General features: G+C 43.5%; 1 protein-coding gene across 7 annotated transcripts in view; it reads right to left on the bottom strand.

Annotated features, from left to right (window-relative positions):
• Positions 1–4,042: 4,042 nt before the first annotated feature.
• The window catches only part of HIVEP2 (HIVEP zinc finger 2), a 137,704-nt gene continuing 119,153 nt past the window's right edge, over positions 4,043–22,593 (bottom strand). For all 7 annotated transcript variants that reach the window (XM_080588049.1, XM_080588050.1, XM_080588052.1 and 4 more), the window contains 4 exons: positions 19,906–20,081; positions 17,183–17,284; positions 15,702–16,612; positions 4,043–7,147 (listed from right to left, as the gene is read on the bottom strand). In XM_080588049.1, coding sequence (XP_080444175.1) covers positions 6,329–7,147; positions 15,702–16,612; positions 17,183–17,284; positions 19,906–20,081 — 2,008 coding nt within the window. In that variant the 3' untranslated portion in view covers positions 4,043–6,328. The remainder of the gene's footprint in view (positions 7,148–15,701; positions 16,613–17,182; positions 17,285–19,905; positions 20,082–22,593) is intronic.

The following is a 22,593-nucleotide window of genomic DNA, read 5'->3' as shown; positions in this document are numbered from 1 at the left end:
CATCACCTCATGGAAACAAGCCTTCAGAGACTGAATCTCCTGCTGTTAAAATGAATGTGGAAACTCCATTAGTTTCTATGGCATGGTGTCAGCCTCTTCTTATATTCTGGCAGGGAAGAGGGAAAGGAAACACTGTTCTCTAGCACAGAGCCGGAGCTGCCTCCACTGGCTTTCTCCACCTTGCTGGGTGTTCGTGGGGCTGTGTGTGCCGCCATACATATTCATACTGACTGCTTGCTTAGCAATACTCCTGTCAGTTATGAGATGTCACTCATCGGGAAAGAATGCGAAAAGGCAGTTTATGTGGTAATACTGTTTTTGTTTTTGATCAGGCCTGCTGCTGATCAAGCTCCCCTCCTCCTGTCAGCTTTGGAATGAATATTCATACAATGCAGAAAAACAGGGAAACGCACTAGAGCAGAAATTTTTACTGCTTTTCAAAAGCACTTTGGTATTTTTTTGTTGTTGTTTTCTTTCACAAACTTGCAAACAGTCAAGCTTGTGCAGGTTATTTAAATGTTTGACTGGGCCTCAGAGGTGTTAGGTGTGCTAAGTCCTTTGGCTGCTCTGCAGCAGAGGTGCACTGGTAGCACTGGAGCTAGGTTGATGAGCCTTGGCTGAGGAGCTTGCCTCTAGCTTTGATGTGAGTGGAGAGGATTATACAACCTACAGCAATGCACGACACAACAGGAGGTCATTCTTGTTTCTTTAAGCTGCAGGGAAAATGACACCAAGGCATGATGTGCAGCTAGGTGCCAGCACGGAGAACCAGCAGTCCCTGAATGCCATTTCATCCTTTATGGGGATTTCAGTGGTTCGTGGTCACTGCAGGGGTCTGATCCCAGCAAGGGGTTTAATCCATCCCAGCCTCCTCAGGGGTCCAGCTCAAGATCATCTTGTATAAAGAAGACAGAGACATTATCTCTTGTTTAAATTCAATCATGTGTAGTGTATGCCTATAAAACCCCACACATGTGAACCATATGTACAGGACACCTCTATACTCACAAATGAAACTCTTAAATGAAGTTTTTCTCCCCAAACACAATCATTTGAAAAAAAAAAATTTAAAAAAAACACACACCACACTTCTGTACACACAACAGATCAACTTCTTACAGCTCATGTAAGCATCACAGAAAGTCAAAAGCTGAGTGTTTCACAGGGAAAGCTGTTTCCAGCATTCCTGGTGGTATTTGGGGTGCCTAATCCAGTTAAAAGCAGGTATATTAAAGATTGCAGAAACACAAGTGACAGACATAGCATATGTAAAGACCCCAAGAATAGTTGCAGAACAAGTCAAACTATCCAGAATTTTCATCTTAAATTGAGTCTACAGTAAGCCTGTGTTCAGAGTCCATGTTAGCGTATGTGATCTGTATTGAGAAAAGGGCACAGGGACATCATCACGGTAACAAACTTAATTAGTATACAGACTGCTGATTTTTTTTCATGCAGGCAATTTAACTCAAAAAAAAAAAGTGGCTAGACTAAAATATATAATGTGCTGTGTAGGTTTGCATTGAATATCCTGAATTTACTTTAGGGACATTCTTTAGAGAATATCGATTGGGATTTTCAGAGGTGGCTAAATGACTTAAAAGGATAAATCCCATTGACTTGTTCCACTGTGCAAGGTACTAAATCAATAAGGCTTGTTCTCTCTGAGCTATTTAGGGCAAAAACCAATAAAGGAGTCAAGCATTGCAGCACCTAACTTTTGGGGGCTTGGTTCTCACTCCGAAGCCCAGAGCTGTAAGCCTGTCATCTGGCCTCCATTGGACATGGGAGAATCAGCCACCTCAGAGAGCAGCTGCGTGCTAAGCAAGAAGCATGTTTGAAATCACACTTTAGAAGCTGTTCAGGTAGCCACAGGCAAGAAAATGCATGAGCTCCAGTCCCTGTCCTTCAAAGCCTCTGCCACACCACTGTAGTCACTGGCCTTCCAGATAACTCCTTCCCCACTGAGCAGGCCACATATTTACATACACTTCTCCAAACAGCTTTTCATCTTGGGGAGCATACACTACAATCTTGCTGAGCCAATGAATCTTGAATTTCTTGCTTCACAGTAGCAGAATTTCAACAGGAAAGCAAAGACTCTTCTACTCCTTGTGGGGGTACTTAGGGCTCTCTCCCAGGAGACTGAACTGATAGACTACCAAGGGAGAGGTTTATAGACAGAAATGTATTTTTAGATACCCAGGAAAGGGGACTAAGTCATTAGGCTAATCTATAAGAGGTGGTGACTGCACTTGTCATAAGTGTAATTCAACAGGGAGACTCATTTCATCATATGTGAGGTATTTCCAAAGACCCACTTCAGCAGGGCAGGTCCCTTGGAGGATCTAGGCCAAGAAATGTGTAGTTTCTGGTGTCCAGGTCAGACTGAGAGAAGAACAGGACTCAAGCAGTTCTGAGGAGAGAAGTTCAGCTCATGCCCAAAAGCACAACTGAAGGAACCAGCCTCAAGCAAGGTGGCACCTCCTAAGGTTAGGTGCCACTGGAGTTAAATGGGAGCCGACTCCAGCATTCTTGGACTGAAATTTGTGTAACTAAACAGCGTGAATCCACTTTGGGCCTGCTTCAGCTAACTGTCCTTTATTGGTACTAATTCTTACCCACAGCTGGCAATGTGTCCGACAACGGGTAAGTTCACACAATGGCATTTAACATGCGATAGAGTAGCTACCCATAGTTGGAATCTAAAGTTTCATAAGAGCGTTGTGCAGGCAGCTATGTGAGACCGATATGCTCTCCGTTTTGCTGACGCAAATAAATCCTGAAGTGACTCTGGTGACAGTATTCTGAGGGAATGGAATAAAGAGTGCTTGCCAGAGCATCTGTATCTCCCTTGTGCTTTACAGAAGAGACATATGGATCTTCACAGAAAATTATAACCTCCTTGAACAATGTAATAGGTAATTATATTCCCAACTTAGAAATTCCATAGCATATGCATATAAAAAATCCTCATTAGGTTCTGCAGTTTTCTAATGTGCCCTGTTAAACCTCTTGTGTTCATCCCATTTAAAAACACGGAACTTCTACAGCAGAGATCTCAGAGTTATTCTTCTTGGTCCCATCTCCCTGTTAAGTACAGAGGCTAGCTGTGAAAAATTAACCGGCTGCTGAGGATGAGAAGAGGCTGTTGTATGAAACAGCCAACAGGTCACTGCCAGCTGCAGTGGTACCAACCATGCCTGGGAACTGGGCCTTGGGGAAATAAGAGCCAGATAATCACAACACTCATGAAACTCTCACCAGGCCTATGCGCCCCCGCTGTAGCAAGTACTTTTGAGGAACCCCCACCCCAGCACCCTGGGAAGAGCTACCAGCACAGGCAACCCCAGCAGGAGGCCATGCAGTCGTGTTACCGCAGCACTGAGCCGGAGTCTCCAGGCCCGAGGAAAGGTGCGTTAGCTCAGCACAGCAGCGCACAAATGCAGCCCCACATCTTTGTTACCGCTGATGGCTCAGAGCAGGCAAAGCACTCACAAAACTATCAATTACTGTACTGGCTTTGGCGGTTCTGAAAGCTGCTTGTGCCTGTGAAATCTTTGTCGGACTTGTTTGCCTTCCTCCTCCACATCCCTTCTAACGCGTGAAAAGTAGTCATAATCAATGCCGAGGACTTGCATGAGAATGTTTTTTTTCAAAGCATTGTATAAACATTAACTCATTAAGAAAATACAATTAAGATTATAAATACCTGAAACCTCTTTAGGGTTGCTCCATTCTAACCCCAAAATATCACATGTAATTTCAGTGATATTTGCTCAATGATTATAAAAAAAAAATGTCCCAAGGCTGAAAAGGTGGATGGTAAATTGCAGCTGCAAATTAATTAAAATAATCAGACAAGCCAGCAGTAACTGCCACAGTAAGGGGGTTGCTTATAAAGGCAATGTTAATAGAACATTTACCATCAGGGGGTTAGCTTGGTTCCTTTTTAATAAAATATCTGTGATTACCTGATTAGCTGATCACTGTGCAGAGCATTCTGTTCTTAATACAGCCATGAAGCCACGGAGAAGAGAGGTTTTTATCAGATAAGACTTGTTTATTTAAAATGTATAATTGCCTTTTTTTTTTTTTTTTAATGGAAGCACGATCCAACAAGCTGCTTGCCTCCAACTACATACACTGCTTCTCTCTCCAGCCTGAGATGAACCAGCTTTCTTGCATGCACTTATCTTGGCAGGGTTACCATAATGATCTGGAATAAAGGTAAGAACACCCCAATGGAGATAAGAAACTAATCTTTAATGGTTATAGCTGGTCACAGTCCATTATGGTGTTAGGCTAGTCATATGCCGTAGTGTCAGAATTATGACAACATACCAGTTCTGTGGTTCTGTCCCCACTGGGTATTATTGAAGAAATAAACTGGTTTAGTCTGATAATATCTCATGAGGCCAAAATGCGATCCACAAATTTAGCTGCTACTCACACTCTTAAGGGTGCTCCTTGTGCAGGAAAGCAGCACTTGTGAACAAAAGCTTCTGACAATGTACTGGAACGCCAATAAACTTGGAAAATGCAAAGAACACATGAAAACTAGACACCTCATGCATGTAACTGTATATTTATTTCTTTTTAAAGAACACTCCTTAAATGTATTGTAAGTCAATATACAAACTTGGTTTCACAGAATTATAATCCACTAAATAGCACAAAATATAATCCAGGTTGTTGGTTTCTTTCATGTGTATGTCTGTGTGTGAGAGAGTGTGTGTGTGTGTGTGTGTGTGTGTGTGTGAGAGAGAGTGTGTGCGCACACGCACGCATGCTGCTGGTGGTAGTGGTAACCCACCACAGATGTTCAAACACAAGCCCGGGCTCCTACTGACTTTCTTCTGGATCAAACCTCACACAGATGGAGACCCTGCTCTGGAAGACTGTGACTTTCTTGCCCATGAATCCTGCTCCTTGAAGATGCCAGGGTGGTGGTGCTCTCTGCTTAGCTGGAAGGGCCATCGTGCTCCTCCATCTGCAGGACGGGGAGCCTCCCCTACAGCTGACTCAGGTGTCGCAGTGGGGAGTGACCAGCTGCTGGTGTTCAGGTGTGAGGAAATGTCATTTTTCCCCCTCCAAGTCCCTTGCTCACACTCCGGGGCACCTCTGCGTGACACCTAAGCTCCACGCTCAGCTTGGGCAGAGGCGCCGCGGATGCTCGCAAGCTGGGGACTGCTGGGGCTCAGTGTGGTGCCGCTTGTCCAGCTCCTCACCAAGCCCCATGCGGCCATAGGGGCCTTGCCACCCTGTTTCTGGAGAGGGAGGAGCAGGTGAAGCCGTGGCCTGATGGCCTGCCTGCCTTGGAGCCAGTGGTGCCCCCACTCAGCGCCTGCATGGCACGGCCGACCTGGCGTGTGCAGGTGAGTTACGCAGCCGGCACCAGTGATGCACTTGTACATATCTACATGGGGTGGAATGTTTTCCCATAGCTTTTTAAAGGAGTATCTAGATCAACATGTTCACATAAGACCAAATACTTTTAATATATTTATAACTGTTTTATAAAGCTTTGAAAAAACTCACAATAGCACATTGTTTTACTTTAATGCTTTACGGTACTATCAGTTTAAAATCACAATCAGCACTTAAGTTATAGTCAATCCAGCAAACAAGAGACAAAAAAAAATTACAAGAGTTAAGAACTGACTGATACATCCTTTATCTTTTTTTTTAACTAATGCATAAGTGCAGAATAAGATAAGATACTCTAGTTTAAATATCTTGTTTTACAATATACATTTTGTTCTAATTACGCAACAGTAAATCCCATGCTTCACATAGAAAAGCAATCCACAACATTAAGAAAAAAATTTACAATTTATGAAACAAAGTAAATAAATATTAGTATTACAGAATCAGAGCTGTACATAAAAGCTGTTCAGTTTTAATCATATAAAAATATGTTTTAGTGCAACCTCACATATATTGATGCTGTTTTGCTTTACATCATTTAGATCCAAGTGTCCAAAAAAGGAAAGAAATTACATTTATTACAAAGCAGATACACAAATTCTAAAATATGTACAAATTACTGCTAAAAAAATGCTTATAAGAATATAAGCAAAGTAAAGAAAAGGCACAAACATCTGTACAATTTAAAAGTACCAGACCCAATAAGAATTTCAAATTTAATTTTGGTCAGGCTCATGATGACTTGTTATTTTATCTAATTCTTTTGATATAACAAAAGTATATATAATAGCAAACTACTGTAACTTAGAACAGGCATGCTGTAAAGTTGGATACTTCTTCTATCTCTAGAAAAAAAAGTGGGGTAAATGTATGGGTGAAAGTCTCCATGCATCTCAGATCAATGTGGCTTGCTCTTCTCAGACGATGGATCTTTTCTTTCCTGTGTGCTTGATGGGGGCTCATTCCTGCTGTGAAAGCCCATCTGTCGGACGTCCACAAAGCTCTTGTTGTAAAAGGTGGGATGGGCTAGCGCAGTCTGTGATGTACCAAAACTGTCCTGTTCACCACCGTGCAAGTCAGGATGGGTGGCTGAGGCACAGGTCTGGCCCGGCTCAGATCCACTAAAGTGTTTAATGCTAAAATGTGCACTTTCTGAGGGTTTCTGGTGAGGCTCAGAAGGCCTCTGTGGCTGCTCCGCCCCATGCAGAGCAGCTTCTTCTGTGGCGATTCGCAGAGAGGCTATGGCTTTCGTACAAGTCTGTATGTTCTCCTCCTGCTCCCCCTCTGTCGCTATTACACTGTCCTCTGAAGTGCTCTGTGTCAGCAACAGCAACGGAGAGGAGGGTGCACTGGAGGGCGCGGTCGGGTGCAAGCTGTGCAGAGAGGTACGCTTCTCGTGGTGCTTAGAAACACCGTACGACTCTTTCGTGAGGATTTCTGCAGGTCCTCTTTGCTTCTCCTCAGAGCCCTCCCTCTGCAGGGCAAGAGTGGACGGAGGATGTAAACCTGAAAGGGCCACAGGTACTGAATGGACCATCTGAATACCCCCAATAGGCATCATGGGGATGGGTGCTCGGATTTGTTGCTGGGAGTGTAGTGGAAGGTGACTGAAGACGTAGTCATTCGGACCTTCAGGGAATGGGCTAGACCCGTGGTGCTCCATAGCTCCTTTTTCTCCATATACGCTGAAGTAAGGCCCCTGAGACAATCCCCTCCTCTGTAACCAGAAAAACAAAAGAAACGTCAGCGCTGCCACTAGCAAAATTCTTGTCACGCTGCCAAACCACCTATCTGCTTTCCTGTGCAACACAGCCTCCTGTTCACACAGCACCTTTCATCCAGATGGATCCCAAAGCGTCTGGAAAACTCCACTAATTGCTTATCCAAACAACATAGGAGGTTTTGCTTAGCTCAGCCCTGCAGGGCTCTTGCCTCTGAGGTGAAATGCAGCAGCTAGTTAAGTGTTCAGCAATACAATGCAGCAATTTATGTCAGGAAGTGAAGAGTATTATGTTCAACTGAAACTGCAGAGAGAATTTGGGGTAGATAGAGTTTCATTCCCCAAGAGAAATTTGGCCAGGACATCCATCTTATCCTCTGGTTTGGTAAATTGTGCAAACTGTGCTGGTACTGGCAGCCTGCATTGGGTATCGAGTCTGCTGCAGAGAAATGCACATCTGAATGCTCCCTGTTTGCCACCAGTACGGGAAAAATCTGACTGCATGTACCCAAGTTCTGTCTGTTGAAAGGTCCTGCTCTGAAGACCCAGGGAAGGGACTTTGTCCTCCTCCCCGCCACTGTTAAGCTTTACCCATCCACCTCCTTGACAAAAGGGGACAAGTATTTCCAGGGAAGTTCAAATATCTCTGTGCAAAGAAGTTTTTATAGTCATTAACACAATGGAGCACCATTCTGGCCTATCTGTAGTGTAAACAATAAATAATAACAAAAGCACAGGCATTAACTGTGAGTGAAAGTGATGATTCTGCAGTGGGGACACTCACCCGCTCATAATGGGACTGAGAAGAATGAAGGATTTTGTAATGGCTAATAAAAAACAATCTCACTGTACTGACTTTTTCAGTGTCTTCCCATTAGTTCCTGCCTTGGAAGAATGAATAGCTTCATCTCCACTCAGCATTAAATATGCCTTGGGCTTTTGGATTTCTCTTTTTTTCGTTCTTAACTTTTAAAGTTTGTTTTCTATCTGATGATTAAGTATCATTTATTGTTGAACAGAGAAATAACGATGACAGAAGTGCAGGATGACATTTGCATAATTGTATGTGGGATTTGGCCACACAACTCTCGGGGATGCCCATAGGAAATTAAATGAACACAAATACCCATCTGTGCTCTGCAAATTGACCGAACACCTATCAGTTGCCCAGAGCCCCAGTCCTAGTGTGGCAGCCTGAGGACTGCGCTGCTAAATGCCAATGCACTGCAGTGGCAGCACTCCACTGCTGGGAAATCCTAGCTCTCAAGGCATTAAGCAACCTCTTGATCCCATCCTGGGGAATGGGTTTAGGGGGCAATTAAAGATTCAGTTTCTGTGTTACCCAGTGGCTGAATCTCACTGTGCTCAGATGCTTTGTCCTGTTGAATATAAATCAACGCTGAGACAGGAAGGGTGACCCATAATCATCAGACTTGAACTTAAAAGATGCTATTATTCTGAGAATAATCTAATTCTGGGAATTTTCCTATTCAGAAAGCGAGACACTTGAGTCTCATAAAAGAGAAACTGTCATAAGAAAGTACAGTGACAGCACGTTATACTGCTGAAAGGGGAAACATTTACAGAATAAACTAGAATTGCCGAGCCACAAGACATAGTTCATTTACCCTGTCACCCCTTCCTATCACTAACCTCACCTCTGCACAGTTACTTGCCACCCTTTTTTTTCCATCTTTGTTCTGTCAACCCATTTCTCAGTCATGTTGTCCTCTTGGCTGTTTCCTAAGCCATGACATTTATCACTATTGCATCTGATGTGAACTTGGGCCAAGGGAAATAGAGCAAAAGCAACCAAAACAAAAGGAGTAAAACTCATTGAAGAGCAAATCTAGTCACACTCATATCTCTAATTGAGAAAGACACTGTCTTCATGTTGTACCCTGCCACAGCTTCAAAAGGGAGTAAGACATCACTCTGTCCTTGCCAGACAGAGGTGGTTAACATGATAGAAACTGCTACATGCTCCAAGATCAGCAGTATCATCCAATGTATGTCTCATGCCTAATTTTTACAGAGACAGTGACAGTGTGTGCACGTCCACTGGATGCCTTCCAAGCCTGCCTAAGCATGTATCAGATTATCTTTCTCTAGCTCTGGCAGATGAGTTTTCAAAGGGCCATCATAAATGGTTATAGGCATTAATAAGTATTCACACCTTTCATGCTATTTTTAAAACAGTCACAGCCGACACGGGTTCATGAGGGGAAAGTCTAGTTTAATTAACTTAATTCCCTTTTATGATAAGGTTACCCACCTAGTTGACCAAGGGAAGCCAGCTGATGTAATCTTTTGGGATTTCAGCAAAATTTTCAATACTGTTTCTCACAGTATCCTTCTGGACAAATGTCCACCATACAGCTAGGCAAAAACATAATGTGATGGGTGTACAATTGGCTGATGTGTCTGGCTCAAAGGCTTGTAGTTAATGGGGTTACATTAGGCTGGTGGCCAGTCACCAGTGGGGTTCCACGGTGGGGGTTCCCCATTTTGGGGCCAGTTCTCTTCAATATTTTCATAAATGACTTAGATGCAGGACTCAAAGGTATACTAAGTACGTTTGCAGGAGCTGTTGATTCCCTTGAGGGTAGAGAGTCCTTGGTGTGCAATCTTGACAAATGAGAGGGCTGGGCAATCACCAACCACACCAAGTTTAACAAGAGCAAGTGCTGGACTCTGCACCTGATACAGGACAACCATGGATATATGTACAGACTAGGGGACAGGAGGCTGGAGAGCAGCCCCACAGAAAAGGATCTGGGGGTTCTGGTTGACATCAAGTTGAACACGACCCAGCAGTGTGCCCGGGCAGCCAAAAGGGCCAGCCATGTCCTTGAGTGCTTTGGGCACAGCATGGCTGGCTGGTTGAGGGAAGGGATTGTGCTTCTCTGCTCTGCACTGGTGTGGCCTCACCTCGAGTGCTGCGTGCAATTTTGGGCACCACAATACAAGAAGGACATAAAACTGTTAGAGGTTGTCCAAAGGAGGGCTACAAAGATGGTGAAGGGTCTAGAGGGGAAGACGTACGAGGAGCAGCTGAGGTCCCTTGGTTTGTTCAGCCCAGAGCAGAGCAGGCTGAGGGGAGGCCTCATGGCAGCCTGCAGCTCCCTCACGAGGGGAGCGGAGGGGCAGGCGCTGAGCTCTGCTCTCTGGGGACAGCGACAGGACCCGAGGGGACGGCATGGAGCTGGGACAGGGGAGGGTCAGGCTGGGTGTGAGGGAAAGGTTTTTCACCCAGAGGGTGTTCAGGCACTGGGACAGGCTCCCCAGGGCAGGGGTCATGGCACCAAACCTGCCAGAGTTCAGGAAGCATTCTGACAACACTCTCAGACATATGGTCTGATTTTTGGGTGGTCCTGTGCAGACCCAAGAGTTGGACCCGGTGATCCTTGTAGGTCACTTCCAACTCAGGATATTCTATGATTCTATATCCTTTACAAATATTTTCATACTTACAGACGCACATGGGGTTGTTTTGCCTGGAGAAGAGGAGGCTCAGGGGTGACCTTATCGCACTCTACAGGTACCTTAAAGGAGGCTGTAGCGAGGTAGGGGTTGGTCTATTCTCCCACGTGCCTGGTGACAGGACGAGGGGGAATGGGCTAAAGTTGCGCCAGGGGAGGTTTAGGTTGGATATCAGGAAGAACTTCTTTACTGAAAGGGTTGTTAGGCATTGGAATGGGCTGCCCAGGGAAGTGGTTGAGTCACCATCCCCAGAGGTCTTTAAGATGTTTAGATGTAGAGCTTAGTGATATGGTTTAGTGGAGGACTTGTTAACGTTAGGTCAGAGGTTGGACTCAGTGATCTTGGAGGTCTCTTCCAACCTAGATAATTCTGTGATTCTGTGACATACACACATTCATGGGGAAGAGACTGAATGTTAGATGATCTTTTAACGAACACTCTGAAAATCTAAAGACCTTATTCTCTTGGCAGTGTTAGATCTCAACACTGACTACAGTAAGGAAAGTCATAGTATCTTTTTGCTGTACAGTCAGAATGGATTGCTATCAGTGCAGTGAGATGAGTCCCTCTCTTTGTCAGGCAAGAGGAATCCGTTTAATATTCTATTAATTCTCATTTGTTGCAGTTTAGTGTATTTCCCTCCAACTCCAGGTGACATAATTTTCAAAACAACAATATTCTGTAGGAGCTTTTCACTAAACTCTCTAACCTGATCATAAAGATAGACTTCCACACCACACCCCTGAGCAAAGCCATATCCAACTTCACATGTCTCCCAGAGCGCCTCAAGGGAAAAGACCAGGACATCACCTGATGACTGGCACATCACCCAAAACAGGCTATGGGGAATTAAGAGGAAGATCATATTTCTCAGACAAATGCCCTTCACAGATATCCTCTTGGCAGCCCCAGATCCCCTTAGACTACAACTTGCAAAAAGATGGTGCATGAAAAAAAATCACTTTGATTACCATATCTTAACATACTTGAGGCTTTTTAAAGTTAAAAACCAGAAAACGTTCAACTTGATGTGGAAATTTGGTAACAGAGAACATCATTACCAATGTGCTTTCTAAAAGACATGATGCTCAATAAAGTGACTGTAAATCTATGTGGACGTCAGTTTCAGGATCAACTTGATTTGCAGTGCTATTAAGAATGCACTATAGCAGACCACATAGATCAGTGGACCTATTTACAGTTCACCTGGACTTTCAGACTTCTGTGCTGGCTTTCTGTACAGGAATGCACTTCACTCAAGATGATAAAGTATTCAGTGTTTGGGAAAGGATCTAATATCCCTATGTGTGGGATGATCAAAGGACCTTAGTCCTAGTGCCTTTCAAGTGTATATAGAGGTGCCTAATTCCCTTCAGCCCTTCTGAATACATTGAGACAGGCATCAGGCTTCAAAATGAAAGAAAGGTGCAACAGAATAGGAACACAAGCAGACTCTAGATAAACTTACATCAATAAAGCAAACTGCATTAACTTCCTACTCAGCAACTGCTTGTGAAAACTGGCAAAGGAGGCAAAAAATCCACTACCTCCTAGAAGCTAACGAAGTTGCTAGTGACAAGTATGTACTGCTTACAGCAAAGTATATTCACAGTCTTGCTGTGGCTAGTCCTGGGACTGGAAGAAAAGGAAAAAGCTTTTGTCCACATGAAGAGGTAATGGGGTGTACCAGGAGTGGGGAAAAGCGGGAGGAGAGTGAAATGATTGATGCTGCACCTAATGTTCACAATATATGTATTGTGGAGTTGGAGAGGAAGGTTGGTGTGGACTCACCCTATAGTCCCTTCTCACTCACTTGAATGCCCACTCACAGTTTAAGTGCACCTGGTGCACTCCTCAAGCACATTCTCCAGCTTAATGTCATCTGAAAATTATCCAGCTCACTTATTCCAAGAATGCTCTACAATGTGAGTCAAAGCACAATAAATATGACAATAGAGACATTCACTTCCAAAGCACATTCCTATCCAAACTAAAATGCTAACAGAGATGCACTCAAGCTGAATAAAAGCAGCGTTCCCTTTTCTCCTTTTTCTCTCACGACTGGTATAAAATAACTACTAGAGAGAAGAATCAGAGCCCTGCAATACTGGCACCAGCCTCCTCAGAAAGAAAAGAAACCTCTGCCATTGACAGAATAGAAGATTCCGAATGTATTTAGAGAGAAATGGTGATGTGCCTTTAAATTTAAAGACAGCGATTTAACTTGCCAAAGCCAAACATGCACCCGCATCGACAAGAGCCTTAGGCTACTTTGGAAAGAGTATCCTATTGCAAGAGTGCATCTTGTTATTAACTGCCAAAGGAAAAACAATATTTTTCTGTATTTTTGTCTATAGTCTACAAAAATAGTTACTTTCCCATGCTCTTTTCCACTTCCTAAAGAAATAATTTCAACTGCTTTCTATATGGTGATTTCAATGTCAAAGCTCGTTGCACAAGACCACCAAACAGCATGAACATTCAAGGTGAAGAAACATGAAGGGGAACCAGATAAGCACTGGCCAAAGAGACTAGAGTAAATACATCAATTTCAATGGAGAAAAAATAAAACTGGCTTCTTCTGGTAACTTCAGGCACCAGAAGCACAAAAATACTCTAATTCCTGCAAGGACTGGGAACCCAATGCAGCTCTGAAACAGGAAGCAGGATTTCTAGTTGGCATCTGCATCACTGATACAGTTGTTAATTATGTTCTGATTTGCTGGATTTCACTTCTCTGAAAGCGAAAAACACCCTTTATTCCTTTCTCTTTTCTAACAGGTTCATTTATAGCAAGCTCAGGTGCTATCTGTCTTCCCACACACTGAGTGCATTAATGTGTATTTCACCTAAACTCAACTTCTGTTTGGCTCAAGTATATCTTCTGGAAAGGCTTCGAGAGGCGAGGAATCCATCTTTTCTTCCTCACTGTGTTTGTTGAGATGGGCAGTCATCTTCAACTCTAATTCCCTCATTTAAATTTGCCCAGGCTCCACTTCTAGTGACACCAGTGTTCAGGGTCCAGTGACTGTACTGAGGTCTAGGCTTCTCTCAAAACACTCAACGTGCCATTGAGTTGCCAATGCTTTCTGTAGGACAAATGCCTGATTGTACCTCAAAAATAAAGTAAGTGTTAAGAGCCCATCTGGCATGGTGAAGAGCAATTTCCAAAAGAAGGAGCTAAGGGTGCTAAAAGAGTCTTTGCAATGTGCTAAACGCCTTGCTGGAAGGTGTGCATAACAAGGCAAATATTGCAGCAAGAACTGTCACATCGCCAAGGGTGACTTACATACCCTTTTGCCAACATCACCACACATCCAAAATCTCTACTACAGGATGACAGTGGAAGTGTCTGATGCAGGACATTAGGGACTTAAACTTTCTATACAATGTCAGCTGTAGCATCTCATATAATCCCTTCCACTCAATACTGAGGCACTATGACTCTTAAACTGGTGGCTGTTTATCCTTTTTTTGGTACTTCCTTACTTTGTCGATATGGCTGATGGCTGCATTTGTATCCCCTCTCAGCTACACAGCAATTGTGCCTGGGAGAGCACAGCAGGGTTTCAATGTGCCCTTCCCCACGGATGGCTTAGGAAGCCACCCCTCTCTGCTTCTCTCCCCAACAACTTACCAGACCATGATACCACATCTAAGATGAGGCAGAGGGAACAGATGTGAGGCCAAGAGGAGGTGGCTGCGGCAAGGATGGAGCTTGGTGACAGAGGCCTGAAGCAGGCTCTGGCCAAGGGCAGAACAAGCTCTGCACAGGATTGTAGGGACCTGTGTTGCTCGCTCTTACATGCCTAGCCACTCATATTGCAACTTCCCTAATCCTCCTGAAAAGCCAGAAAGCCACTTTTGGATCTGCCCAGCTGGCACTCCTCAGCACTGCTTGATCCATCCCTGCTCCAGCCACCTCAGCCCAGCTGTGTTCCTCACTCCATTCCCAGGTGCAGGTACTAAATCTGCCCAAGCCCACCTTCCCCAGCCTATCTCTGTAGAGAAATTCAAGCTAGAGCTCTGGAAATGCTAATTCAGATTTTCTCCTCTACAGAGAAGAGCCATGATTACACAACGAATAAAGAAGACTGATGACAGCGAGGAGAGGAGGGCAGCCCTGTTAGGGGCTGACGTGGTGGCAGCCTGTCACAGCTTCCCCGTGTTGGTTCCGCACACCGGTTAGTGAGGCAGGCAGTGGGAGGGCAGCAGCAGCATCAAACATGGCAAGGGAAGCATACTACATATATAAATAAACGTATACACAGTAAGGCCATTTCCTAACTCCAAAATCCAAATTCACTTGTAGACAGAGTGCTTTGTGAATGCTAGGGCCTGTCAAAAGAGCCAAGTCGGCAGTTTCTGAGAGCTTATTTACTGAACAGGAACAGCACAGACAGCAGCTGTGCAAGTTTTGCATATTTCCATTTCCACTCAGACAGTTGTGTCCCTGCCGAAACAGCCAGTTGTGATGGTGCTTTCTGCAGGGCAGACAGCTGTCTGCTCCTGTCACACAGTAATATCCTTTAAACTCCAGCCACAGATCCTGATTTAGATGGGCACCCTGCTTTTCAAAGGGGTTCCATTTATTTTAGTGTTTTTATTGCATTAAACAATACTTCAGGGATGGGCACCATACTGCAGTATCAGGGCCTTGAGCCCTGATCTGGGCTTGATCCCATCTGACAGTCTGGGAGGTAAAAGGTTTTACAGTGCTGTAACGAGCCCCATACACCATGTAAGCTTCCTGGGACATTTTAAAATAAAGACAGGGGCAGTTAATGCAAGCCAGCCTAATTTCATTGAAGCTAATGGAACTACACTGATGTGTACCAAGTGAAGATTTGACCCTTAGGCTGACTGTATTGCATCTAAATGAATCAGCATCCTGACTTGGTCCCTGTCTATTCCAAATTTCTTGCATTCATTCCTGGATTTCCCACTCAAGTTCAAAGCTTATGCTTTCTTTTTTTACAAAGCTGCCAAGTTTTTCAAAATACTATATGCATGTTAGGCAAGAGCACTGGTTTTGACAACAGGAGTAAAAATACTATTTCATACTTACTGAATGCCCCACTGGAATAGATTCAGACTGTAAATATTGACCCATGGACAACGCTGGATTATGGTATAAGCCCCTCCTGGGAGATGCCGCTCTAACCGAGGCCATGTATCTCCTCTCTCGCCTAGGAGACAAATCTCTTCTAACAGACGCATCTTTCCCTGGTGACATTGGTCTCCGTGGTGATAGGTGACGTCTCGGTGAAACGTCCCGTCTTGGTGATAACTCTCTCCTCAGCACAGCCTCCTTCCGCGGGGAAAGGTGCCTCATGGGTGAAATATCTCTCCGGGGTGACAGATGCCTTCTGGGTGATAAATCCCCTTTTGGCATTAAATACCTCTTTGGTGAGTTATCTCTATACGGTGAAGAATCATAGCCAGGGGATGACTGCCGACTGGAAGGTGAGAGGTCCCTCGGAGATGAACCGGGGTCTAACGAAAGCACATAATCCTCATCCATGCAGCTAGGTATGTCTAACCTGTCTTTGTCGGGCTCTGAATCAGTGCTCTTACTCTGGAAAAACCTCTGATATTCTGTCATCTGTGAGTCTTCACAGGAGTCGCTTGGTGTTATAAGCTGAGTAACCTGAATGCTAGGTAAGGTGACCAAATAACTGATGAGGGAGGAGTGTCCCATGGAAAGAGAGCCCTCAGGGGAAGCCCCCTGTGATGCCCCAGCCGAGTTCACCGACAGGGAGGAGAACCGAGGGGGCTGTGGGCTGGTGCTTCTTGATCTGGTTTTTGGTGTTGAGTCTCCCTGAGTATCATCAAAGTCATCCTCATCTTCATCATCTTCATCGTTGTCATCACCATCCTCACCATCTGACTCCTCTGCATCAGAAAACTGATGCTCTGCTGACAGGCCTGCCAAGTTGCTACTCTTCTCTGCCTCCTGCTGCATGTCCTCCATGTTTTCTGAAACAGCCACGACAAGTCAAAACGGTGAGCACATTCAACATTTCTTACTCTTTCTGCCACATTCACTCCACACCCAGAACACCTGCTGCCATCGCTGGATGCTCTTCATCTGGGATGGCTAAATAAAGCCACTCTTAATGGTCTCAAAAATATTTTCATATATATACACACTATAATAATACCTTAAAACTCTACACTCAAATTCATCATGTGAAAAGGAAAGCGTACAAAGCAACTTCATCATTCACCTTGTAACTTCACTGAATGTTGCCATCTCTCACATCTAAATTGAAAATACTTGGTACTTTGTATGAGATGCATGACAAATAATAGGTCATACTTTTATTTCTAGCTTCTCCTCATGTATCATAATAAAAAACATAACTCAGACAAATGGATCAGATTTAGTTTTTATACTTCCTGTTTGTTAGAAAGATATCTCTTAATTAAAAAACTGCCCAAAATACTCTTAATATATTTTCCCATGCCAGCCACTGTGCTAAAGTGCAATGAGTCATTTGCATACTCCAGAGGCCATTCCAACTAAATTAAATCATTCTGACATACCTGCTTCTTCAGTTTCAGCATCATCTACAGATGTCATTGATACTCCAAGCTCCAGGCATTTTTTCATGTGTGCTTTAGACTTCATATGTTTTGTCAGATTTCCTATGGATCAGAGATGAATCTAATTAACTGACAAAAGCAAAGATCACTTTCCAAGTCAGGTTTTGGTGTATCTTAACTCCATTATTCTGCAGATAGGGTTTTTAGTTTAAAAACAAACAAAAATCAAGCAAGCAAGCAAACAAACAAACAAAAAAACACAGACGGGGCTGATTCATCCAGCCTATTGCCCTTAGAGCCTGTTCATTAAAAAACACAGAGTGGGTTTTTATATCTTCAAAAAAATAATAATGTTCAAATATACTTAAACTCAGGGCCTGAGAGGTATGCAGGCATCTCTCCAATTTCCCACATTACATTCAGGTGCCCCAGCAAACTCAAAAACTCACTTTTCTATGTTATCTATCCCTGAGCTTAGTGTTTGTGATATGTACAGATTGCCTGGACATTGACGTAACACCAATGCACACTAGTTGTTCAGGGTTCAGCCAGAGTTTCACAGTGGCACCTCAAGCTAAGGACTCTCCCGTTTACATCACATGTGGGTTCCAAACAATCGTTGTGCTTGAAGCATTTTGAAGCAACAAAAAAGACATTTGTGGGTGATTTCTCAGTGCAAGGTTACTGTCTGGCTGCAATCTCTGAACTGAGAGGAGCTGTACTTAGAGTACTCACCTGGGATGTGGTAAACCCAGGTTCAGTTCCCTTCTATGGAGTACGGATTTGAACCAGACACAGCAGGGATTTGAAATCAGATCTCCCATTCCCCTGAGGGAGCAATCTAACACTAGACTATTGACTTTCTGGAGTGTCTGTCTTGGTCTGTTTTTTCACAGATAAGAGAACTGGGTTGAGACTGGCCCCAAGAGACATTTCATGGCAAAGAACCCTGAGCGCAAAGAGAACAAGCCAGAAAAACACGAATATCACTCTAATCCATTATGCACTTCAGTCATATCTGTAACATCCAACAGGGGAAGTGCCAACCCAGACATGACACTTCTTACCTCAAGGAAAGCACTCTGTGAATGTACCTACGCTACTTTTGGGACCCTGACCAGATGGTATGGGTAGCACATGCAACATGGTGGGGGGAATACTGCACCACTCTCTTGGATAGTGGAGGAGTGCTTAGAAGCACACAAGCTTCTTCTCTGATTCTCAGTCCTGGCTAGTTTATGTAATTCTCTTCCCAGTAAGTTTCTTATGGTGTCCGTGCACTGCACGAAAAGTCTAACACAGCTTCTGATGACTCTAGGTGGCTAAACGCTCAGGGTGTACTCTGAAAACCTAAGTGTCTTTGAAGATCTGTCCCTTACTGTCCTCAGCAAAATAGCAACAATAGTTATGAGGCTGACAACTGCCCATGAGCAGTAACACAACAGTTAGACACTTCTTGCACTTTGAAGACTTAGTCTCTTCCTACTCATCCCCCTCTTGTGCAATAACACGCCACCTCCTCCCTGTTTCTTCTTCTCTGCCAGAAATGCCAGCCTCAGCAAGCAATTTCACATTTATTTCCATGCCATCTCTTCTGCCTGGAATGTCCTCTCTGAACACAGCTGCAAAACCACAATCCTTCTTCAAGTCTCTCCTCAAGACCCATTTCTCCTGCAATGTCAAATGTAAACAGTGATCTGAGAACAGCTCCGCAGATGGCCCGTTGGGACTACCATGAGCAGCTCCTTCTCTTTGTCTCTACACCCCAATGAAAGTTCTCATCTTAAATTAGGTTGATGGATCTACTACCATCCATCAGCTATTCCCATCTTTGGCAGAGGAAGAAGTGCTGGAGTCATGGAAACTATTACAATCCTCAATCCTCAAAACAGCCATGAAGCTGCGCTGGGATCTCAAGAGAAATTTCTTTCAGCTTCCTCTCTCCCCCTTAAAGTAAATTCAGTGCAGTGGGACCAGAATCCACTTCCCTTGCCTGTCAAAGGGGAGCTAAGAAACTGAGAATGTAAGGCTCATTTGGGCTGTGCTACAAAGAAATGCTATCAAAGAAAAGGATTTTTTTCTTTTAAGGAGACAGTTGCATGACAAATCCAAATTCCAAAGAATATCATTATCTGTGGCCTCAGGGTGACAAATGGAAGCTTTTTTCTGTGCTGATAAATACATGTGAACACAGGCTATCAGATCTCTATTCATAATTAATGCCACAGTGGATGGAGTGGCCCATCTGGGAGACATACATTATTTATAAACTCGAAACTGACCCACTGTAAAGCCTGCGAAGGCATGTTTTCCTCAGCAGCTGATGCTCTGCTTCTACATTATGTCATAATAAGTGTACTCTCCCGGTAGCATTTGAGTGTTGTTGCAATTAAAATTTGTACCACATAACAATTTTGGCAGAAAGTATTATTTGTAAGGGCAGTTCTTATGCTACTACATTTTTTCTGCAGACAGATGGACCAGCCAAGAGCCAATAGCTCTTAATGAAACTATCCAAGGAGTCTCTGAGTCTCAAAAAATTCCTGGGCAAATTCAACAGGAGAGAACAATCTCTCTCATGGAGTCCTGTACCCATAAATACAGCCATTTTATTTTGAAGAAAATTCTTCCCTTGAGTGAAAAGGGTGCTTGGATTCCAGATGGCAAGATAGCTCAGGATTTGTTTGGGAAGTGGCAAAAGTTCAGCAAAAAGGGTCAAGTACCTTTAGTTTTGAAGGCAAAATTGCACAACTTGCATACATAAGGCCGGACATCAGTATGAGTGCGGATATGTTTTTTGAGCATGCTTGGCTTTTTGCAGCGAATTCCACATTCTTCACAAATGTACTTTCCTCGGCCACGACCTCTGACATAGACATAATCCTCATTTGATTTATACCTGTTGGAAGAGAATGAGCATTTAAATCATGCAGCCTCTAGGTAACATACATGCACAAACATTACCTCTGTGTATCTGATCTGATCTTGTATGTATCTCAACACAAAACTTCCACAGAATTCTGCACAAACTTTTCATGCTGGAGCTCACAAAGTATTTCCCTCTCAGGGAACGCACTGGTCCCATTGTGTTTGTGTATCTTAGTTATTTTTAGTATGAGACCAAAGGGCTATAGTATGGGTATAGTGAAAACACGTTGCAAGGGAACACATTATTCCTATAGACAAAGCACAACCTCAAATGTGGATGTGTGTGTTGGATTCATCTGTACTCTTGTATCACACAGGCGTCTACCACCACTGAAGACAGAGCCCTTTTGTGGCATGATTCATTTGACCTATTTTAGTATATTTATCCCTTGTGATCAGATAAATCACATCCTGTTTCTCTCCACTAAGCATAAAGGGAATGCAGATGACTAGCAAGTATGTACGTATTTACACTACAGATGTCTGAACTTCACGAAGATGGAACCCTCCTTAAGGGACACCATGTTGAGCTCATGCAGGTACTTGCCGCTCTACAAACAAAATTGGAAACTTCCAACCTGCTTACTTAGCAGAACACCGTTAAAGGAATTTTTCTTAGCACAGGCGTAAGCATTCCATGCTCTTTTTGCTGATTACATTATCTGTAGTTAGATAATAAATAAGATATGCAAATCTATGTAAAGCTGTACATTTCCTTTACAATGATGATAAAATGGTAAGACTGAAATCTAAAAGGGTTGAAGAGATCTGCTCCAGCTATTCTGAGGTTTGAAGTTGCTGGGCATTCCCTAGAGGGAGAACCTCATCCTCATTCACCTGAAGTAAAATCCAGAAATCGCAGGAACTGAGAAATAATAATTTTTCTACCCTTTTCTCTCTGTTGTCCTCTCCCTAAGCAGCACAAAGTACTCTCAGTCATACTGTGGATGCAGAGCCCGCAAACGATCACTGGTACTGATAGCCAGCACTTTAAATAAATAAGGGTTTGTGTGAAAGGTTCTGTTAATGTGATAACTCCACAAGAAGCAAGTGGCAATTTGGGGGTTACAGAGCTGAAACATTTTTCAAGCCTGCTTTTCTTAGATGAACACTCCTTCCATATGTTCAATAATGCCACTGACAATATAAATACTGAAACTAATATCTTACAAATACATAAAACACTGTCCTGTTCTCACATCCATCTCATTATCTATGAAAAACATCAGCTTGTCTTTCAAATGTGGGTGCCTAAATTCAGTTTTTCTCATCTCCTTTCTAATAAAGTTGGCCGTCTCCCTTTTCCTTCATTGTCCCTGGCACCACAGGCAAAACTGACATAGTTTAACGATGTTTAAGAGCCATCTCTCTGGCAGTTTTGGTTGTACATTTCTGGGATTCTGCTTTTCTGTGTGCCCCAGTTCCCAGGTTCTCTTTCATCTTCACATCTATTGCTTCATCAGCCACCTCCAGGCCTTCTTTCACAGACACAAAAAATATTCATTTTTGCTTGAGACTGCCGTCTTCTCTTCATCTCTCCTCATAGTCTGATTTTGCTGGGATGGAGTCTACTAAACCATCCCTGCTTGATACTGCTAAGAAAAATGTTGTGTTATGACATCCTCTGCCTGACCTCATTCCACCATCTTCTGTCACCTCTCAGATCCCACTGGGCACAAAGTCAATTAGACAAGAGTCATTTCTTTGTCACTCATACGCACAGTTCTTGACCACAATTGACCTTGACTCTCTAAGTATGCCCCACCAGCACAACAACTGCAAGAGAAATGACACACACAAATTTGACATTTAAATATAGTCTGGTCCAAACACTGAAGCACGAGAAGTCTTGAGTCTATGGTGAACACCTTTCCTAGCCCTCAGGAATATTAGAGCTTACTACTAACTTGTGCTTCTCTCAAATCTTTCAATGATTTCCCCTTTCCCACTGCACAACCTTCATGTGACTACGGTCAGTGGTACTCTGAGCTTGATGTCAAAGGGGCTCTAGAGCTAAAAAGCATTCATAAACCTGAGAGTCATGCAATTTCTAACCGAAATGCTATTTTATTGGGGATTTTGAATTAGAATCTATTACTGATAGATATACAAGAGCAAACATAAAAAAACCTGTGCAATCTTGCTGTAAGCTGGTAAAGTCATTAAGCAAGAAGTCAGATGAGCGGGAGCATTCTCTACCCCTCCTTTCTTTCAACTTCACACTGCGAGTATCTAACTGTACTGAACTACTACCGAACTTCAAGTTGCTGATTTTCACTGAGGAATATTGCTTCATATTGCACTGAGGTTTGGTAGTCACAGCTGGTGGAAAGCAGATTTTGTGATTCAAATAATTTCATTTGAATCAAGCCACCTGCCAGAGGTAATAATATGGTTGTTAGCTTCCTCCTTCAAAATCCCCTCTGCTGTGATGCTTATAAACAGCTCTTGACTGACTTTGGTGCAGCAAGTGATGTGGTGAT

The sequence above is a fragment of the Anser brachyrhynchus genome (genome assembly GCF_964034855.1).
Source record: "Anser brachyrhynchus genome assembly, chromosome: 3".
NCBI classification, from domain to species: domain Eukaryota; kingdom Metazoa; phylum Chordata; class Aves; order Anseriformes; family Anatidae; genus Anser; species Anser brachyrhynchus.
Note: the sequence above shows the minus strand (reverse complement) of the source record. Positions and strands in the feature narration are given on the sequence as shown.